The sequence below is a fragment of the Bufo gargarizans genome, chromosome 2 (assembly GCF_014858855.1).
Source record: "Bufo gargarizans isolate SCDJY-AF-19 chromosome 2, ASM1485885v1, whole genome shotgun sequence".
In the NCBI taxonomy this organism is placed as follows: domain Eukaryota; kingdom Metazoa; phylum Chordata; class Amphibia; order Anura; family Bufonidae; genus Bufo; species Bufo gargarizans.
In genome coordinates this window covers 336,140,062-336,159,350 of record NC_058081.1, presented here as the reverse complement: position 1 = coordinate 336,159,350, position 19,289 = coordinate 336,140,062, and the positions used below count along the sequence as shown (strand labels likewise).

The window sequence follows — 19,289 nt, the reverse complement described above, 5'->3', positions numbered from 1 at the left end:
TGTATAACTAAATCAATGAGATATGCATCTTAATCAGCTAATTATGCAAGTTGGTTGCTGAAGCATATGATAAATTAATTAAGTCAGTTTACAGTCTAGTCATTAAATTATAAAAAAAATGAGGATAGATTTGGATTTTAATGGCATGAGACTGAAAATAACCTCAATATATTCCTTTTAGCAAAAATGCATATAAGTTCTGCATCGCGGTCATAAGCCAAGAGTGTTGTGTTTCGGAGCAGAAATTGTACAAGATAGATATTAGATTTTTTTTACTTAATGAGGTAAAAGTACATACTGTAAGACTATTCTATGTATTAACTAAGTCACAAGAAGGAAAGAAATAAAAATGTATTTTTGAAGAAAACGTCAAAAAAGTTAAAGGTCAATGATGCTGATACAAGGTACAATGTTAAAAATACAGTTTCTACTTACACAGTAGACCATTTGTACTCTCAATAAGTGAAATAAAATGAATAGATACACCATGATGTTGGGAAAGGAAGTTCAGTTATCATGTATGGCCAAACTTCTTGGTCTGTGGGACCATTTACATTTGTATGGCCCTCACATTCTTTTTACATCCCAATAGTAGAAAATGGACTGATTCAGTAGTTTGCTTAATGGGTCTGAGTCCGTTTTACTGATTGATGTCTTTCAAAGACAGATGTCAGGATTCTCTATCTGGTTATGCTTTACAAAGTGTTAAAGGGGGTGTCTGGGATTTTGATATTGATGACCTATCCGCAAGTTAGGCCATCAATATTAGATCACGGGGATCCGACTCCTGGCAGCGCTGCCGATCAGCTATTTGAAGAAATGGAGGTGCACCGGTGATCTCTGCGGCCTCTTCCTAGGCCAGTGACATCATGTTTATCAGTCACATGGCCTAGGCACAGTGAATGGGGCTGAGCTGCAATAAAAAGTGCATCCACTATCCAATAGATAAGGTGCGAGGAGGCTGCAGCGCTCTACAGGGCCAGGTGTCAGACCCCCACAATCAGATACTAATGACCTATCCTGAATATAGGTCATCCATATTAAACACCTGGGCAACCTCTTTAAACGTTTCAATCAGTTGTGTTTGCTCAGGCACAAGAACCGGCCAGATACAATTGATATACAGTACAGACCAAAAGTTTGGACACACCTTCTCATTCAGAGTTTTCTTTATTTTCATGACTATGAAAATTGTAGATTCACACTGAAGGCATCAAAACTATGAATTCCACATATGAACACATGTGGAATTATATACATAACAAAAAAGTGTGAAACAACTGAAAATATGTCATATTCTAGGTTCTTCAAAGTAGCCACCTTTTGCTTTGATTACTGCTTTGCACACTCTTGGCATTCTCTTGATGAGAGAGGTAGTCACCTGAAATGGTCTTCCAACAGTCTTGAAGGAGTTCCCAGAGATGCTTAGCACTTGTTGGCCCTTTTGCCTTCACTCTGCGGTCCAGCTCACCCCAAACCATCTCGATTGGGTTCAGGTCCGGTGACTGTGGAGGCCAGGTCATCTGGTGGAGCACCCCATCACTCTCCTTCATGGTCAAATAGCCCTTACACAGCCTGGAGGTGTGTTTGGGGTCATTGTCCTGTTGAAAAATAAATGATGGTCCAGCTAAACGCAAACCGGGTGGAATAGCATGCCGCTGCAAGATGCTGTGGTAGCCATGCTGGTTCAGTATGCCTTCAATTTTGAATAAATCCCCAACAGTGTCACCAGCAAAGCACCCCCACACCATCACACCTCCTCCTCAATGCTTCACGGTGGGAGCCAGGCATGTAGAGTCCATCCGTTCACCTTTTCTGTGTCGCACAAAGACACGGTGGTTGGAACCAAAGATCTCAAATTTGGACTCATCAGACCAAAGCACAGATTTCCACTGGTCTAATGTCCATTCCTTGTGTTCTTTAGCCCAAACAAGTCTCTTCTGCTTGTTGCCTGTCCTTAGCAGTGGTTTCCTAGCAGATATTCTACCATGAAGGCCTGATTCACACAGTCTCCTCTTAACAGTTGTTCTAGAGATGTGTCTGCTGCTAGAACTCTGTGTGGCATTGACCTGGTCTCTAATCTGAGCTGCTGTTAACCTGCGATTTCTGAGGCTGGTGACTCGGATGAACTTATCCTCCGCAGCAGAGGTGACTCTTGGTCTTTCTTTCCTGGGGCGGTCCGCATGTGAGCCAGTTTCTTTGTAGCGCTTGATGTTTTTTGTGACTGCACTTGGGGTCACTTTCAAAGTTTTCCCAATTTTTCGGACTGACTGACCTTTATTTCTTAAAGTAATGATGGCCACTCGTTTTTCTTTACTTAGCTGCTTTTTTCTTGCCATTATACAAATTCTAACAGTCTATTCAGTAGGACTATCAGCTGTGTATCCACCTGACTTCTCCACAACGCAACTGATGGTCCAACCCCATTTATAAGGCAAGAAATCCCACTTATTAAACCTTACAGGGCACACCTGTAAAGTGAAAACCATTTCAGGTGACTACCTCTTGAAGCTCATCAAGAGAATGCCAAGAGTGTGCAAAGCAGTAATCAAAGCAAAAGGTGGCTACTTTGAAGAACCTAGAATATGACATATTTTCAGTTGTTTCACACTTTTTTGTTATGTATATAATTCCACATGTGTTAATTCATAGTTTTGATGCCTTCAGTGGGAATCTACAATTTTCATAGTCATGAAAATAAAGAAAACTCTTTGAATGAGAAGGTGTGTCCAAACTTTTGGTCTGTACTGTATGTGAATGCATCTTAACTGCTGAGACCAGGGAAAGCTCTGACCTCTGTAAGGGTACTCTTCTGTCAGGATTCTTCAAGGGCTTTAGGCAGTGACACCTTATCATCACATTAGGGTCATCACATGCCATGCATTCAATCAGCAGCTTAAAGGGGTTGAAGAAAACAAAGCTGTTTCCTTGCACAAACAGTGCCACACCTGTGCATGGTTTGTGTCTTGTATTGCAGCTCAATCTCATTCACTCTAGTGGAGCTGAGCTGCATTAAAAGACACCACCCATGGACAGGTGAGTATGACTTATCCCCAAGGTGAGTATGACTTATTTTATTATTTTACACTACACTTGTGCCGGAAATTGCTGAGGCCAGTGATTGGCTGCAAGCGGTCACATAAGGTATACGACTATAGCCAAGTAAGCAAAGAGTGGTTGTGAGGACCGGAGTGACAGCACTGGAACGACCGTGAAAAAACTAGTGAGCAGACTTTCTTTTATTATTTTTGAACATTCCCCCTCTCTGGGCCACTTTTTTTTAACAGCTTGGAAAACCCTATTTAAAGTTATTATTTCACAAATCATAATAGCTAATCAGTCTGGTTTACCTGAGTAAATTAATGAAATAAGATATGAAGTTGCAGTATTGCTGTTTTTACACTGATGCTTCTATGGAAAATAAAAAAACAATTAAGAGATTCTTGCCACTGGAAAGAACAAGCTGACACAGCACAACGTAAATTTACCGCTTGCTGCGCTCACATGTTGGCACAGAATACTAAGCAGGGAAATGCAGAGACAGTGTAAAATGTATATCTTAGTCTAAAAAGCCACGTTCTTTAAATAGTTTAAAGTTAATTTATTTGAATATGTATAACTGACACTTCATCACTTTATTTTGCAGCTGCTGGGGCAGTGCTTACCGGACAAGAAGATCCTATCCTTCTGTATTCTGTTGTTTCATGCTGGGCTCCGAGTGCTGCATTTAAAGAAAGTGAGTATTTCATAGTAAAAACTGGAAGAAAAGCTACATTTTCAAGTGACTACTTCTATTTTACATTTTACATTTTACAAGGTCGGGGTATAAGATACTACATATGGTAGAATCACAGTTGACAGATTTACATCAATACTTTAAAGGGGTTTTCAAGCTTGTTTTCTTCTAACCGGTGCATAAAGATGGTCACCTGTTGTTCTGTCTTCATACACGTTGGCACAGCGTGCAGTCTGACATCCAGCATAAACCATTCCTGTCTTCCAAATAAGAGGACTGTTCTTTGTAGTCTAACTTGTTTATTGGTAAAACAGGATTGTTTAATTGGTAAAACTATAATAATACAAATAGCAAGTATAAGTACAGATAGCATGTACTATAACATTCACATTAACACATGGTAAAATGGCTGCCTATACATAGGATTACATGTCTAGCTAACAGTAGTAACAACTTCTCTGAGTAACAATTACATCTGGCTGAACAGCTCTGCATAACATCATGTCCCTGAAATAAAGGTAGATCTTTCACCAGATATAATTATACAAGGATAATGGAGTTTAATAAGGAGATATGCAAAAGGACAGCTCTGCTGATGTATCCTGGAGACTGGAGATTTCTCTTTCCCAGGATGCCTTTCACTAACACAATGCACTGCTAGATGGCGCTATAACCATACTAACCACTTGAGAAATACCAAGACTCTGGTAGAATGAACTAGAATCATTTTCTAACCCTGCTGGGCAGAACACCTGTGCTACTGCAGCCAATGACTGGCTTCAGCTGTGACACCTCACTGCTGAATTCACTGTTTGGTTGCAGCCTTCTACAAAAGACCATGGGGGTAATTTACTATACTGAAATACGCCTGAATTTGGCATATTTCAGGTGCAGATGGCGGTGCAACTAACTTCTCACTGCTCATGCCAGGTCTACAATTGTGGGCATGGGTGGGGAAGGTAGGCCGGTAGGCCCATCTCATTTACCATTTTCTACGCCAGTTTCAGGGGTAGAAAAAGGTCTAAATGTAAAACAGCAAGGAAGCTGTCTTACATTTAGAACTGGCACTGGATGCGCCAAAGTTATGGAGAGGTCAGCGCCTCTTCCTAACTTTGGCAGATCCACTGCCAGCACAGGGCCTTTATTAAGACCTGCGTCTAAAACCCTAGTCTTAATAAATTGCCCCCATGTCTATACCCAGACAGAAGAAAACAAGATGGGGACTGAACGATGAAGGAATAGTTACCAGTGCACAGGACCGAAGTGGCAGGGAGCAGATAAACCTGCATCTTGCAGTCGGTGATGAAGGCTAGGGGGCTTCAGTTAATAGTTTATTGTTCCCTGAAAATCACATTTCATCATATTTCCCCTTTGTTTAGGTTCCAGTCCTGATGTTGGTTTATACAGGTGAAACTCGAAAAATTTGAATACTGTATGAAAGTTTGTTTATTTCAGTAATGCAACTTAAAAGGTCAAACTAATATATGAGACAGACTCATTACAAGCAAAGCGAGATATTTCCAGCCTTCATTTGTTATATTACCTCAAATTCACTATCTCTGAAAATTCGAATATTGTGAAAAGGTTCAATATTCTAGACTCAAGTTGGATGTTCTCAAAGTGCTGTATCAAAGCACATTAATAGAAAGTTAAGTGGAAGGGACAAGTGTGGAAGAAAAAGGTTCACAAGCAGCAGGGATGACCGCAGCCGCAAACCATGGGATTACTGTGCTTGATTGGCCAGCAAACTCGCCTGACCTGAACCTTGCAGAGAATCTATGGGGCATTGCCAAGAGAAAGATGAGAGACATAAGACTGAATAATGCAGAAGAGCTGAAGGCTGCTATTGAAGCATCCTATTCTTCCATGACACCTCAGCAATGCCACAGGCTGATAGCATCCATGCCACGCCGCATTGAGGCAGTAATTGATGCAAAAGAGGCCCAAACCAAGTACTGAGTATATATGCATGATTATACTTTTCAGAGGTCCTACCTTTTTCTATTTAACATCCTTTTTTATTGATTTCATGTAATATTCTAATTTTCTTGTGAATTTGGGGTTTTCATAAGCAGTAAACCAGAATCATCCAAATTATAACAAATAAAGGCTTGAAATATCTCGCTTTGCATGTAATGAGTCTATCTCATATATTAGTTTCACCTTTTAAGTTTCATTACTGAAATGAATGAACTTTTGCACAGTATTCAAATTCTTCAAGTTTCACCTGTAAATACTGATGCAAAATACGGACCATTGACCACATTTGCAGTATGTGAATGAGGCCGGAGTCATAGAACCTGTTCAGTTAGTCAGAATGATTGTACTCTTTACTTTTGCTACGCAATGCAAAATCACAACTTTTCACATAGTACAATTTTTATTTCATGGCGTCGTGTTCATGTTAGGGTTATGGACAGAAAAAAACAGAATTTGCTATTACGCCCACTATTCTTGTGTTAAAAAGTTACAAATTATGGTGCACGCCATATTTACTCCATAATTTGTGTCTTTTTAAGCTCCTCAGAACTTTTCTAAAGAAGTGAGAAAGGGGTGCGGCTTGGCAGGAGGGGCAGGGCTTAGTGTGAATCTTTGGATTTACTATAACGCCAGAAACTGGCTATAGTTCAAGTCTACCCCAGCCCACGGCTGGCATAGATTCCACTTTCTGGTGCACAGAGTACCAGAGATGCAACTCATTTATTATTTATTTATAGTTTATTATTGCCTCCTAATAAATTAGGAGCATCTCACTCCAGCACAGAGAGATCAAGACTAGTGTATGGGAACACCAGACTAGATAAATCTCCCCCAATATTTCTCGTCTCGTGGGGACATTTTTACATCTATGGCCAGCATACACTCAATACTGTTGCACTTATACAGGACTCTGCAGGGGGAATATATCAAGTTTGTACTCCACAAAACTGACATACAAAAGTATTCAATTCTGGCGCGTGTGCTCTTTTTTCCACAGTGTGGAATACAGGAAGTAAAGGTGAAAGTTTTTGGCGTGATTAGCGGACAGTTTATTGTGTATAGCTCACAGACAGATCAGGCAAATGTAATTTTTTCCTGGGCGAAAGGCCATTATCAAAGGTGTCTGGCATCGGCTTTCTCCTCTCCCCCAAATGAAAACACATGCACACTGAACAATATGACCTATAACCAGTTGTGTACCTACCCAATATGCAGACCACACAGCTGCTATGGGGCCTGTGAGGAAGGGCCGACCCCCCCGCCAACATCTCAGGTCCTGCAGGATCTAGCACAGGAACTGCACCAAATAGAGTGTTGTTCCCAGGTTTGAAAGGTACATCTGCCAGGACCTAAGATGACTTCATCACAGGTCCTTCAACCCCTAACAGCAAGTATTAGAAGTTCACAATCAGCTCTGTATTGATCCATACAGACTGGACTGGAGTGGTAAGAGGAGGTCCTCCACCTTTCTCTTCATTTGATCCCTCACCCATGCCCTGTTTTTACTCATTAACTCATTGCTCACACACAGTGACCATAATGTAGAACTGACCACATATATATGTACACACTGAACCTATTATACCTTCTATGTCTCACATCAATACACTGCTCTGTAGATATATATACATTTTGTGAGGAATTAGCTCTCTTTCGGGGGGTCACACTCACAGATATCTTTGCCAGACACCAAGTTAAGGTCCAAACACTGTGCTTTATTGCGGCACATCCGCGTAAACTTAAACAATTATACAAAATAAACACCTTGCCCGTCTGGGCTCTACCTAAACAGAATAATATTCCTGACTCGCCTACATAACGCAGTTCACACTTGGAAGCAGATGCGACTTTCTCAGCCAGTCGCTCAGCAGCCTCCAGGCTGTAGCAAGACAGTATGTCTGGGGAACTGGGGCCCAGAAGTCTGCCTGATGCTGGCCATGCAACCCTCTCTCACTGCAGGCGTTGCGTGGTCCCCCAAACTCCAGGCTATTCAAAGCCTGGTGGCCCCTCAGTCCTCCTGACTGAGACCATACACAGAGGGTCTGCAGGGCACTGCTTCACAAAAAACTATCCCCCTCCTGATACACTGACAGGTTGTTTATAAGCCCTTGAGCACCTCCAGCTGGTCTCACCTTTGGTGGAATAGGGGTGTGGACGGTACTATCCACCCCTTCTATGCCTCTAACCTGCATGAGACCTGTCACTGTCTCACAATGTGTATATACACACACATACACACACACACACACTGCATATATTACACAGTATTATAGATGCAATATGTACACATATATAGTATATAGAGCAGTGTACTGATAAGTGAGGTACGATGTATAATAGATGCAGTGTGTACAGATATATAGTATATACAGCAGTGTTCTGATATGTGAGGTACGAGGTATAATAGATGCAGTGTGTATAGATATATAGAACATACAGCAGTGTACTGATATGTGAGGTATGAGGCATAATAGATGCAGAGTGTACAGATATCAGTACACTGCTGTGTATACTATATATCTGTACACTCTGCATCTATTATGCCTCATACCTCACATATCAGTACACTGCTGTATGTTCTATATATCTATACACACTGCATCTATTATACCTCGTACCTCACATATCAGAACACTGCTGTATATACTATATACCTGTACACACTGCATCTATTATACCTCGCATCTCACATATCAGTACACTGCTGTATATACTATATACCTGTACACACTGCATCTAGTATACCTCATACCTCACATATCAGTACACTGCTGTATACTATAAATCTATACACACTGCATCTATTATACCTCGTACCTCACATATTAGTACACTGCTGTATATACTATATACCTGTACACACTGCATCGAGTATACCTCGTACCTCACATATCAGTACACCGCTGTATATACTATATATCTGTACACACTGCATCTATTATAGCTTGTACCTCACATATCAGTACACTGCTGTGTATACTATATATCTGTACACTCTGCATCTATTATGCCTCGTACCTCACATATCAGTACACTGCTGTATGTTATATATACCTGTACACACTGCATCTAGTATACCTCATACCTCACATATTAGTACACCGCTGTATATACTATATATCTGTACACACTGCATCTTTTATACCTCGTACCTCACATATCAGTACACCGCTGTATATACTATATATCTGTACACACTGCATCTATTATACCTCGTACCTCACATATCAGTACACTGCTGTGTATACTATATATGTGAGGTACGAGGTATAATAGATGCAGTGTGTACAGATATATAGTATATACAGCGGTGTACTGATATGTGAGGTACGAGGTATAAAAGATGCAGTGTGTACAGATATATAGTATATACAGCGGTGTACTAATATGTGAGGTACGAGGTATACTAGATGCAGTGTGTACAGGTATATATAACATACAGCAGTGTACTGATATGTGAGGTACGAGGCATAATAGATGCAGAGTGTACAGATATATAGTATACACAGCAGTGTACTGATATGTGAGGTACAAGGTATAATAGATGCAGTGTGTACAGATATATAGTATATACAGCGGTGTACTGATATGTGAGGTACGAGGTATACTCGATGCAGTGTGTACAGGTATATAGTATATACAGCAGTGTACTAATATGTGAGGTACGAGGTATAATAGATGCAGTGTGTATAGATTTATAGTATACAGCAGTGTACTGATATGTGAGGTATGAGGTATACTAGATGCAGTGTGTACAGGTATATAGTATATACAGCAGTGTACTGATATGTGAGATGCGAGGTATAATAGATGCAGTGTGTACAGGTATATAGTATATACAGCAGTGTACTGATATGTTAGGTACGAGGCATAATAGATGCAGTGTGTATAGATTTATAGTATATACAGCGGTGTACTGATATGTGAGGTACGAGGTATAATACATGCAGTGTGTACAGATATATAGTATATACAGCAGTGTACTGATATGTGAGGTACGAGGCATAATAGATGCAGTGTGTATAGATATACAGAACATACAGCAGTGTACTGATATGTGAGGTACGAGGCATAATAGATGCAGAGTGTACAGATATATAGTATATACAGCGGTGTACTGATATGTGAGGTACGAGGTATACTAGATGCAGTGTGTATAGATATACAGAACATACAGCAGTGTACTGATATGTGAGGTACGAGGTATAATAGATGCAGTGTGTACAGGTATATAGTATATACAGCGGTGTACTGATATGTGAGGTACGAGGAATAATAGATGCAGAGTGTACAGATATATAGTATATACAGCAGTGTACTGATATTTGAGATACGAGGTATACTAGATGCAGTGTGTACAGATATATAGTATATACAGCGGTGTACTGATATGTGAGGTACGAGGTATAATAGATGCAGTGTGTACAGGTATATAGTATATACAGCAGTGTACTGATATGTGAGGTACGAGGTATAATAGATGCAGTGTGTACAGATATATAGTATATACAGCAGTGTACTGATATGTGAGGTACGAGGTATAATAGATGCAGTGTGTACAGATATATGGGATATACAGCAGTGTACTGATATGTGAGGTATGAGGTATAATAGATGCAGTGTGTACAGATATATAGTATATACAGCAGTGTACTGATATGTGAGGTACGAGGTATAATAGATGCAGTGTGTACAGATATATAGTATATACAGCAGTGTACTGATATGTGAGGTACGAGGTATAATAGATGCAGTGTGTACAGATATATAGTATATACAGCAGTGTACTGATATGTGAGGTACGAGGTATAATAGATGCAGTGTGTACAGATATATAGTATATACAGCAGTGTACTGATATGTGAGGTACGAGGTATAATAGATGCAGTGTGTACAGATATATAGTATATACAGCAGTGTACTGATATGTGAGGTACGAGGTATAATAGATGCAGTGTGTACAGATATATAGTATATACAGCAGTGTACTGATATGTGAGGTACGAGGTATAATAGATGCAGTGTGTACAGATATATAGTATATACAGCAGTGTACTGATATGTGAGGTACGAGGTATAATAGATGCAGTGTGTACAGATATATAGTATATACAGCAGTGTACTGATATGTGAGGTACGAGGTATAATAGATGCAGTGTGTACAGATATATAGTATATACAGCAGTGTACTGATATGTGAGGTATGAGGTATAATAGATGCAGTGTGTACAGATATATAGTATATACAGCAGTGTACTGATATGTGAGGTACGAGGTATAATAGATGCAGTGTGTACAGGTATATAGTATATACAGCAGTGTACTGATATGTGAGGTATGAGGTATAATAGATGCAGTGTGTACAGATATATAGTATATACAGCAGTGTACTGATATGTGAGGTACGAGGTATAATAGATGCAGTGTGTACAGATATATAGTATATACAGCAGTGTACTGATATGTGAGGTACGAGGTAATAATAGATGCAGAGTGTACAGATATATAGTATATACAGCAGTGTACTGATATTTGAGATACGAGGTATACTAGATGCAGTGTGTACAGATATATAGTATATACAGCGGTGTACTGATATGTGAGGTACGAGGTATAATAGATGCAGTGTGTACAGGTATATAGTATATACAGCAGTGTACTGATATGTGAGGTACGAGGTATACTAGATGCAGTGTGTATAGATATATAGTATATACAGCAGTGTACTGATATGTAAGGTACGAGGTATAATAGATGCAGTGTGTACAGATATATGGGATATACAGCAGTGTACTGATATGTGAGGTATGAGGTATAATAGATGCAGTGTGTATAGATATATAGTAAATACAGCAGTGTACTGATATGTGAGGTACGAGGTATAATAGATGCAGTGTGTACAGGTATATAGTATATACAGCAGTGTACTGATATGTGAGGTACGAGGTATAATAGATGCAGTGTGTACAGGTATATAGTATATACAGCAGTGTACTGATATGTGAGGTACGAGGTATAATAGATGCAGTGTGTACAGATATATAGTATATACAGTGCTGTATATACTATATATGTGAGGTACGAGTTATAATAGATGCAGTGTGTACAGATATATGGGATATACAGCAGTGTACTGATATGTGAGGTATGAGGTATACTAGATGCAGTGTGTACAGATATATAGTATATACAGCGGTGTACTGATATGTGAGGTACGAGGTATAATAGATGCAGTGTGTACAGGTATATAGTATATACAGCAGTGTACTGATATGTGAGGTATGAGGTATACTAGATGCAGTGTATATAGATATGTAGTATATACAGCAGTGTACTGATATGGGAGGTACGAGGTATAATAGATGCAGTGTGTACAGGTATATAGTATATACAGCAGTGTACTGATATGTGAGGTACGAGATATACTAGATGCAGTGTGTATAGATATATAGTATATACAGCAGTGTACTGATATGTGAGGTACGAGGTATAATAGATGCAGTGTGTACAGATATATGGGATGTACAGCAGTGTACTGATATGTGAGGTATGAGGTATAATAGATGCAGTGTGTACAGGTATATAGTATATACAGCAGTGTACTGATATGTGAGGTATGAGGCATAATAGATGCAGTGTGTACAGATATATGGGATATACAGCAGTGTACTAATATGTGAGGTACGAGGCATAATAGATGCAGTGTGTACAGGTATATAGTAAATACAGCAGTGTACTGATATGTGAGGTATGAGGCATAATAGATGCAGTGTGTACAGATATATGGGATATACAGCAGTGTACTGATATGTGAGGTACGAGGCATAATAGATGCAGTGTGTACAGATATATAGTATATACAGCAATGTACTGATATGTGAGGTACGAGGTATAATAGATGCAGTGTGTACAGATATATGGGATATACAGCGGTGTACTGATATGTGAGGTATGAGGTATACTAGATGCAGTGTGTACAGGTATATAGTATATACAGCAGTGTACTGATATGTGAGGTACGAGGCATAATAGATGCAGTGTGTACAGGTATATAGTAAATACAGCGGTGTACTGATATGTGAGGTATGAGGTATAATATATGCAGTTTGTACAGGTATATAGTATATACAGCAGTGTACTGATATGTGAGGTATGATGTATAAAAGATGCAGTGTGTACAGATATATAGTATATACAGCGGTGTACTGATGTGTGAGGTACGAGGTATAATAGATGCAGTGTGTACAGGTATATAGTATATACAGCAGTGTACTGATTTGTGAGGTACGAGGTATACTAGATGCAGTGTGTACAGGTATATAGTATATACAGCAGTGTACTGATTTGTGAGGTACGAGGTATACTAGATGCAGTGTGTACAGGTATATAGTATATACAGCAGTGTACTGATATGTGAGGTATGAGGTATAATAGATGCAGTGTGTACAGGTATATAGTAAATACAGCAGTGTACTGATATGTGAGGTATGAGGTATAATAGATGCAGTGTGTACAGATATATAGTATATACAGCGGTGTACTGATATGTGAGGTACGAGGTATAATAGATGCAGTGTGTACAGGTATATAGTACAGGTCCTTCTCAAAAAATTAGCATATTGTGATAAAGTTCATTATTTTCTGTAATGTACTGATAAACATTAGACTTTCATATATTTTAGATTCATTACACACCAACTGAAGTAGTTCAAGCCTTTTATTGTTTTAATATTGATGATTTTGGCATACAGCTCATGAAAACCCAAAATTCCTATCTCAAAAAATTAGCATATCATGAAAAGGTTCTCTAAACGAGCTATTAACCTAATCATCTGAATCAACTCATTAACTCTAAACACCTGCAAAAGATTCCTGAGGCTTTTAAAAACTCCCAGCCTGGTTCATTACTCAAAACCGCAATCATGGGTAAGACTGCCGACCTGACTGCTGTCCAGAAGGCCATCATTGACACCCTCAAGCAAGAGGGTAAGACACAGAAAGAAATTTCTGAACGAATAGGCTGTTCCCAGAGTGCTGTATCAAGGCACCTCAGTGGGAAGTCTGTGGGAAGGAAAAAGTGTGGCAGAAAACGCTGCACAACGAGAAGAGGTGACCGGACCCTGATGAAGATTGTGGAGAAGGACCGATTCCAGACCTTGGGGGACCTGCGGAAGCAGTGGACTGAGTCTGGAGTAGAAACATCCAGAGCCACCGTGTACAGGCGTGTGCAGGAAATGGGCTACAGGTGCCGCATTCCCCAGGTCAAGCCACTTTTGAACCAGAAACAGTGGCAGAAGCGCCTGACCTGGGCTACAGAGAAGCAGCACTGGACTGTTGCATGTCATTCGGAAATCAAGGTGCCAGAGTCTGGAGGAAGACTGGGGAGAGGGAAATGCCAAAATGCCTGAAGTCCAGTGTCAAGTACCCACAGTCAGTGATGGTCTGGGGTGCCATGTCAGCTGCTGGTGTTGGTCCACTGTGTTTTATCAAGGGCAGGGTCAATGCAGCTAGCTATCAGGAGATTTTGGAGCACTTCATGCTTCCATCTGCTGAAAAGCTTTATGGAGATGAAGATTTCATTTTTCAGCACGACCTGGCACCTGCTCACAATGCCAAAACCACTGGTAAATGGTTTACTGACCATGGTATTACTGTGCTCAATTGGCCTGCCAACTCTCCTGACCTGAACCCCATAGAGAATCTGTGGGATATTGGGAAGAGAAAGTTGAGAGACGCAAGACCCAACACTCTGGATGAGCTTAAGGCCGCTATCGAAGCATCCTGGGCCTCCATAACATCTCAGCAGTGCCACAGGCTGATTGCCTCCATGCCATGTCGCATTGAAGCAGTCATTTCTGCAAAAGGATTCCGACCAAGTATTGAGTGCATAACTGAACATAATTATTTGAAGGTTGACTTTTTTTGTATTAAAAACACTTTTCTTTTATTGGTCGGATGAAATATGCTAATTTTTTGAGATGGGAAATTTGGGTTTTCATGAGCTGTATGCCAAAATCATCAATATTAAAACAATAAAAGGCTTGAACTACTTCAGTTGGTGTGTAATGAATCTAAAATATATGAAAGTCTAATATTTATCAGTACATTACAGAAAATAATGAACTTTATCACAATATGCTAATTTTTTTAGAAGGACCTGTATATACAGCAGTGTACTAATATGTGAGGTACGAGGTATACTAGATGCAGTATGTACAGGTATATAGTATATACAGCAGTGTACTGATATGTGAGGTATGAGGTATAATAGATGCAGTGTGTACAGGTATATAGTATATACAGCAGTGTACTAATATGTGAGGTACGAGGTATAATAGATGCAGTGTGTACAGATATATAGTATATACAGCAGTGTACTGATATGTGAGGTATGAGGTATAATAGATGCAGTGTGTACAGGTATATAGTATATACAGCAGTGTACTGATATGTGAGGTATGAGGTATAATAGATGCAGTGTGTACAGATATATAGTATATACAGCGGTGTACTGATATGTGAGGTACGAGGTATAATAGATGCAGTGTGTACAGGTATATAGTATATACAGCAGTGTACTGATATGTGAGGTACGAGGTATACTAGATGCAGTATGTACAGGTATATAGTATATACAGCAGTGTACTGATATGTGAGGTACGAGGTATAATAGATGCAGTGTGTACAGGTATATAGTATATACAGCAGTGTACTGATATGTGAGGTACGAGGTATAATAGATGCAGTGTGTACAGGTATATAGTATATACAGCAGTGTACTGATATGTGAGGTACGAGGTATAATAGATGCAGTGTGTACAGATATATAGTATATACAGCAGTGTACTGATATGTGAGGTACGAGGTATAATAGATGCAGTGTGTACAGGTATATAGTATATACAGCAGTGTACTGATATGTGAGGTACGAGGTATAATAGATGCAGTGTGTACAGGTATATAGTATATACAGCAGTGTACTGATATGTGAGGTACGAGGTATAATAGATGCAGTGTGTACAGGTATATAGTATATACAGCAGTGTACTGATATGTGAGGTACGAGGTATAATAGATGCAGTGTGTACAGATATATAGTATATACAGCAGTGTACTGATATGTGAGGTACGAGGTATAATAGATGCAGTGTGTACAGGTATATAGTATATACAGCAGTGTACTGATATGTGAGGTACTGAGGTATAATAGATGCAGTGTGTACAGATATATAGTATATACAGCAGGTGTACTGATATGTGAGGTACGAGGTATAATAGATGCAGTGTGTACAGGTATATAGTATATACAGCAGTGTACTGATATGTGAGGTAGGTATAATAGATGCAGTGTGTACAGTATATAGTATATACATGCAGTGTACTGATATGTGAGGTACTGAGGTATAATAGATGCAGTGTGTACAGATATATAGTATATACAGCAGTGTACTGATATGTGAGGTACGAGGTATACTAGATGCAGTATGTACAGGTATATAGTATATACAGCAGTGTACTGATATGTGAGGTACGAGGCATAATAGATGCAGTGTGTACAGATATATGGGATATACAGCAGTGTACTGATATGTGAGGTACGAGGTATAATAGATGCAGTGTGTACAGGTATATAGTATATACAGCAGTGTACTGATATGTGAGGTACGAGGTATAATTGATGCAGTGTGTACAGGTATATAGTATATACAGCAGTGTACTGATATGTGAGGTACAAGGTATACTAGATGCAGTGTGTACAGGTATATAGTATATACAGCAGTGTACTGATATGTGAGGTACGAGGCATAATAGATGCAGTGTGTACAGGTATATAGTATATACAGCAGTGTACTGATATGTGAGGTACAAGGTATAATTGATGCAGTGTGTACAGGTATATAGTATATACAGCAGTGTACTGATATGTGAGGTACAAGGTATACTAGATGCAGTGTGTACAGGTATATAGTATATACAGCAATGTACTGATATGTGAGGTACGAGGCATAATAGATGCAGTGTGTACAGATATATGGGATATACAGCCGATGAGCCGAAGTTAATTATTCACAAAGTTGCGCGTTGATTTTTAGAGTGGAAAACCACTTTAAAACTTGAAACCGAACTCTGCTTAGTTTACGAGGTACTAGTTGGAACCGAAGCCGAGTTCGGTTTCCTGTTTTAAGGTGTTTTTTTTCCACTTTAAAAATCAACTACTGAAGTTATTCATCGAAGTCACGCGCGACTTTGTGAATAACCAACTTCGGCTCATTGGAGCCCATCCATCGAAGCGACTTCAGATGAAGCATCACTCACCACTAATTGTACCGGCCTGTTGTCAATTCATTCTTAAATGTATGGACTAATAGAGGAATAAGAAAAGATGCTCCAGAATTGCTATTTCATGGAGAGTAGTTACTGAAGAAGACATATTAGGAGGGGGGACAAGTCCTGTTTAAGGATGTTGCTATTTGCTATTTTTACATGTTACAAAACCACTTTAAATCAGGCAAAACTGTCTAAGGAATAGACCTCTGAGCCATGACCTCTTCACATGGACCATTCCATCCCTATGTCTCATTGGTCTTTCTGCACGTTTGGAAAACCTACTGCACACTCTGTCTTGGTTTGCCCTGATAAATGCAAGTACAAGTCCTAGACTAAAGATAAAAGGATGCTATTTACTAGAACCCACAGTCTACGAGACGGGGAAGGGGACATGGCAGTTCGGAGGAGTCCTACAGCCACCGCCTGAATGCAGTGACAAGCAGAATCTGGTGACCTGAAAGAACGAGAATGTTTTACAAAACTAGTGGTTATGAATAACCAAAAGATGTCACTCTTCTCTAGTTTATGCTCAGCTGTCAGAGGTTGAAGCTTCCGAATTTCAGATTGATGCCTGTGTCACTATTATCAGCGTGACCTGATTGTTAATACTGTAGGTAGATGATATAATTACCTTTTCTGACTATATTTGTGAAGCCATTTGACCTCATTTGCATTGTATTCTGTTTTCTTTCCTTACCCAGTCATGAAATTCAAGAAGAAATCTCGTTTCCTGGAGTTTTTTATTCAGTTGTTGCACAGGGTATATTACGAGGAAAAGTTTCAAAAAATCCTGGAGTGGTCATCTGCTGCCTTAGACTATTTGAAAAGGTATGGTGGTTGTTCGCAGCCATTTTTCATTTTATAAAATGCATGGTAAATCTTATATTTGCATGCAGCTGAAGTACCAGTGTTAATACCGGAGACAATTTTATGTCAGAAGCAGAAAAATCTGCAAAAAAAAAACATAGGGGGTCATTTATTATCCTGAAATACACCTATATTAGGCATATGTCGGTTCGTTGCGCCAAAATCTGCGACTTTTCCCCACTCATAGCTGCCTTATATCTGATGGCATCAGAGGCAGAGCTTGTCAAGAGCTGATATGTATCCCTTTCTTCCCAGAATTCCTGAGGGGCATGTATGGCCTATAAGTCTTCTCATGCTGATTAAGGCGCTTTCTCCCCAAAGAGAGAGAGTACCCCCAAATGTAAAGTTTAGAAAGCAGTTATGACTTAAAATGGTTGTCTCACTTCAGCAAAATGTATTTATCATGTAGAGAAAGTTAATACAAGGCACTTACTAATGTAATATTATTGTCCATATTGCTTCCTTTGCTGGATATGTAATACCCCAGAGTGGTATTACCATTGCTACACCCTGCTACTGTCTTTAATTTGCTAACCACAATGTCATCTGTGTATGGAATCCAAGTCCTTTGTCACTGTGCATTTATAATGTTGCTATGAAACAGTTTTGTTCATGTAATGTGCCTGGTTGACTTGCAGGTGGCAGCGGATATAGCAGAGAGATCTTTAGACCATTCCTTTCTCCCCCCTTTGGGCAAAAGTGGGCTATTCCCATTTCCTACCAAGCGAGGGGCAGCAGGAAGTGTCTGGTTGGTCTAAGCCAGGGCAGTGTCAGATGCAGACGTGCCATCATGTAGTAGCCAGGGTAGGCTCCACTGCTGCAGCAGAAGTCCCTCCAGAGGGAAGCAGCAGCAGACTCCTTGCAGATTTACCTACAGAGTATCACGAGGGGGTCAACAGCCAAAGGCACCCCACTGCACAGATAGAGAACAGTCCTAAAGTCCAGGAATCAGATTAAAGCCAAGTTTAGCACAGCAGAGAGAGAAAGCAGTTTGCCTGCAAGTTTATGCCAAATCCTTCTGGAACCAAGAGAAAGCCTGAATATTTTCTGGATGCAAGTTTACTCAAATAAAGCTGTTAGCTGTTGAACTTTATAAAAGTCTGGACTCGACTTATGCTTCACCTCCCCCATTACTCATCCCTTTTATTGCTTTGGAGCCAAACCCTGGGAAGAGACAGTGTCCAGGTAGGAGCACCGTGACAACACACAGAAACTGTTAAGGCCGCACCACACATTCCTATAGACCTGGGACATGATTGGCCCTGGGGGGCGGCCCGTTGCAAATATACGAATTTTGCCATCACATTGTACATTGCTCGTTTTCATGGTGTATGGCCACCCTATCCAGCACGGCCACCGATGCTGGATTGCTGGGTGG

At 39.9% G+C, this 19,289-nt stretch overlaps 1 protein-coding gene across 1 annotated transcript in view; it reads left to right on the top strand.

The window, feature by feature from the left end:
* Positions 1-19,289, top strand: part of CFAP54 (cilia and flagella associated protein 54) — a 383,858-nt gene that overhangs the window by 147,208 nt on the left and 217,361 nt on the right. Inside the window, exons 30-31 of the mRNA XM_044280574.1 lie at positions 3,647-3,736; positions 17,746-17,872. Coding sequence (XP_044136509.1) covers positions 3,647-3,736; positions 17,746-17,872 — 217 coding nt within the window. The remainder of the gene's footprint in view (positions 1-3,646; positions 3,737-17,745; positions 17,873-19,289) is intronic.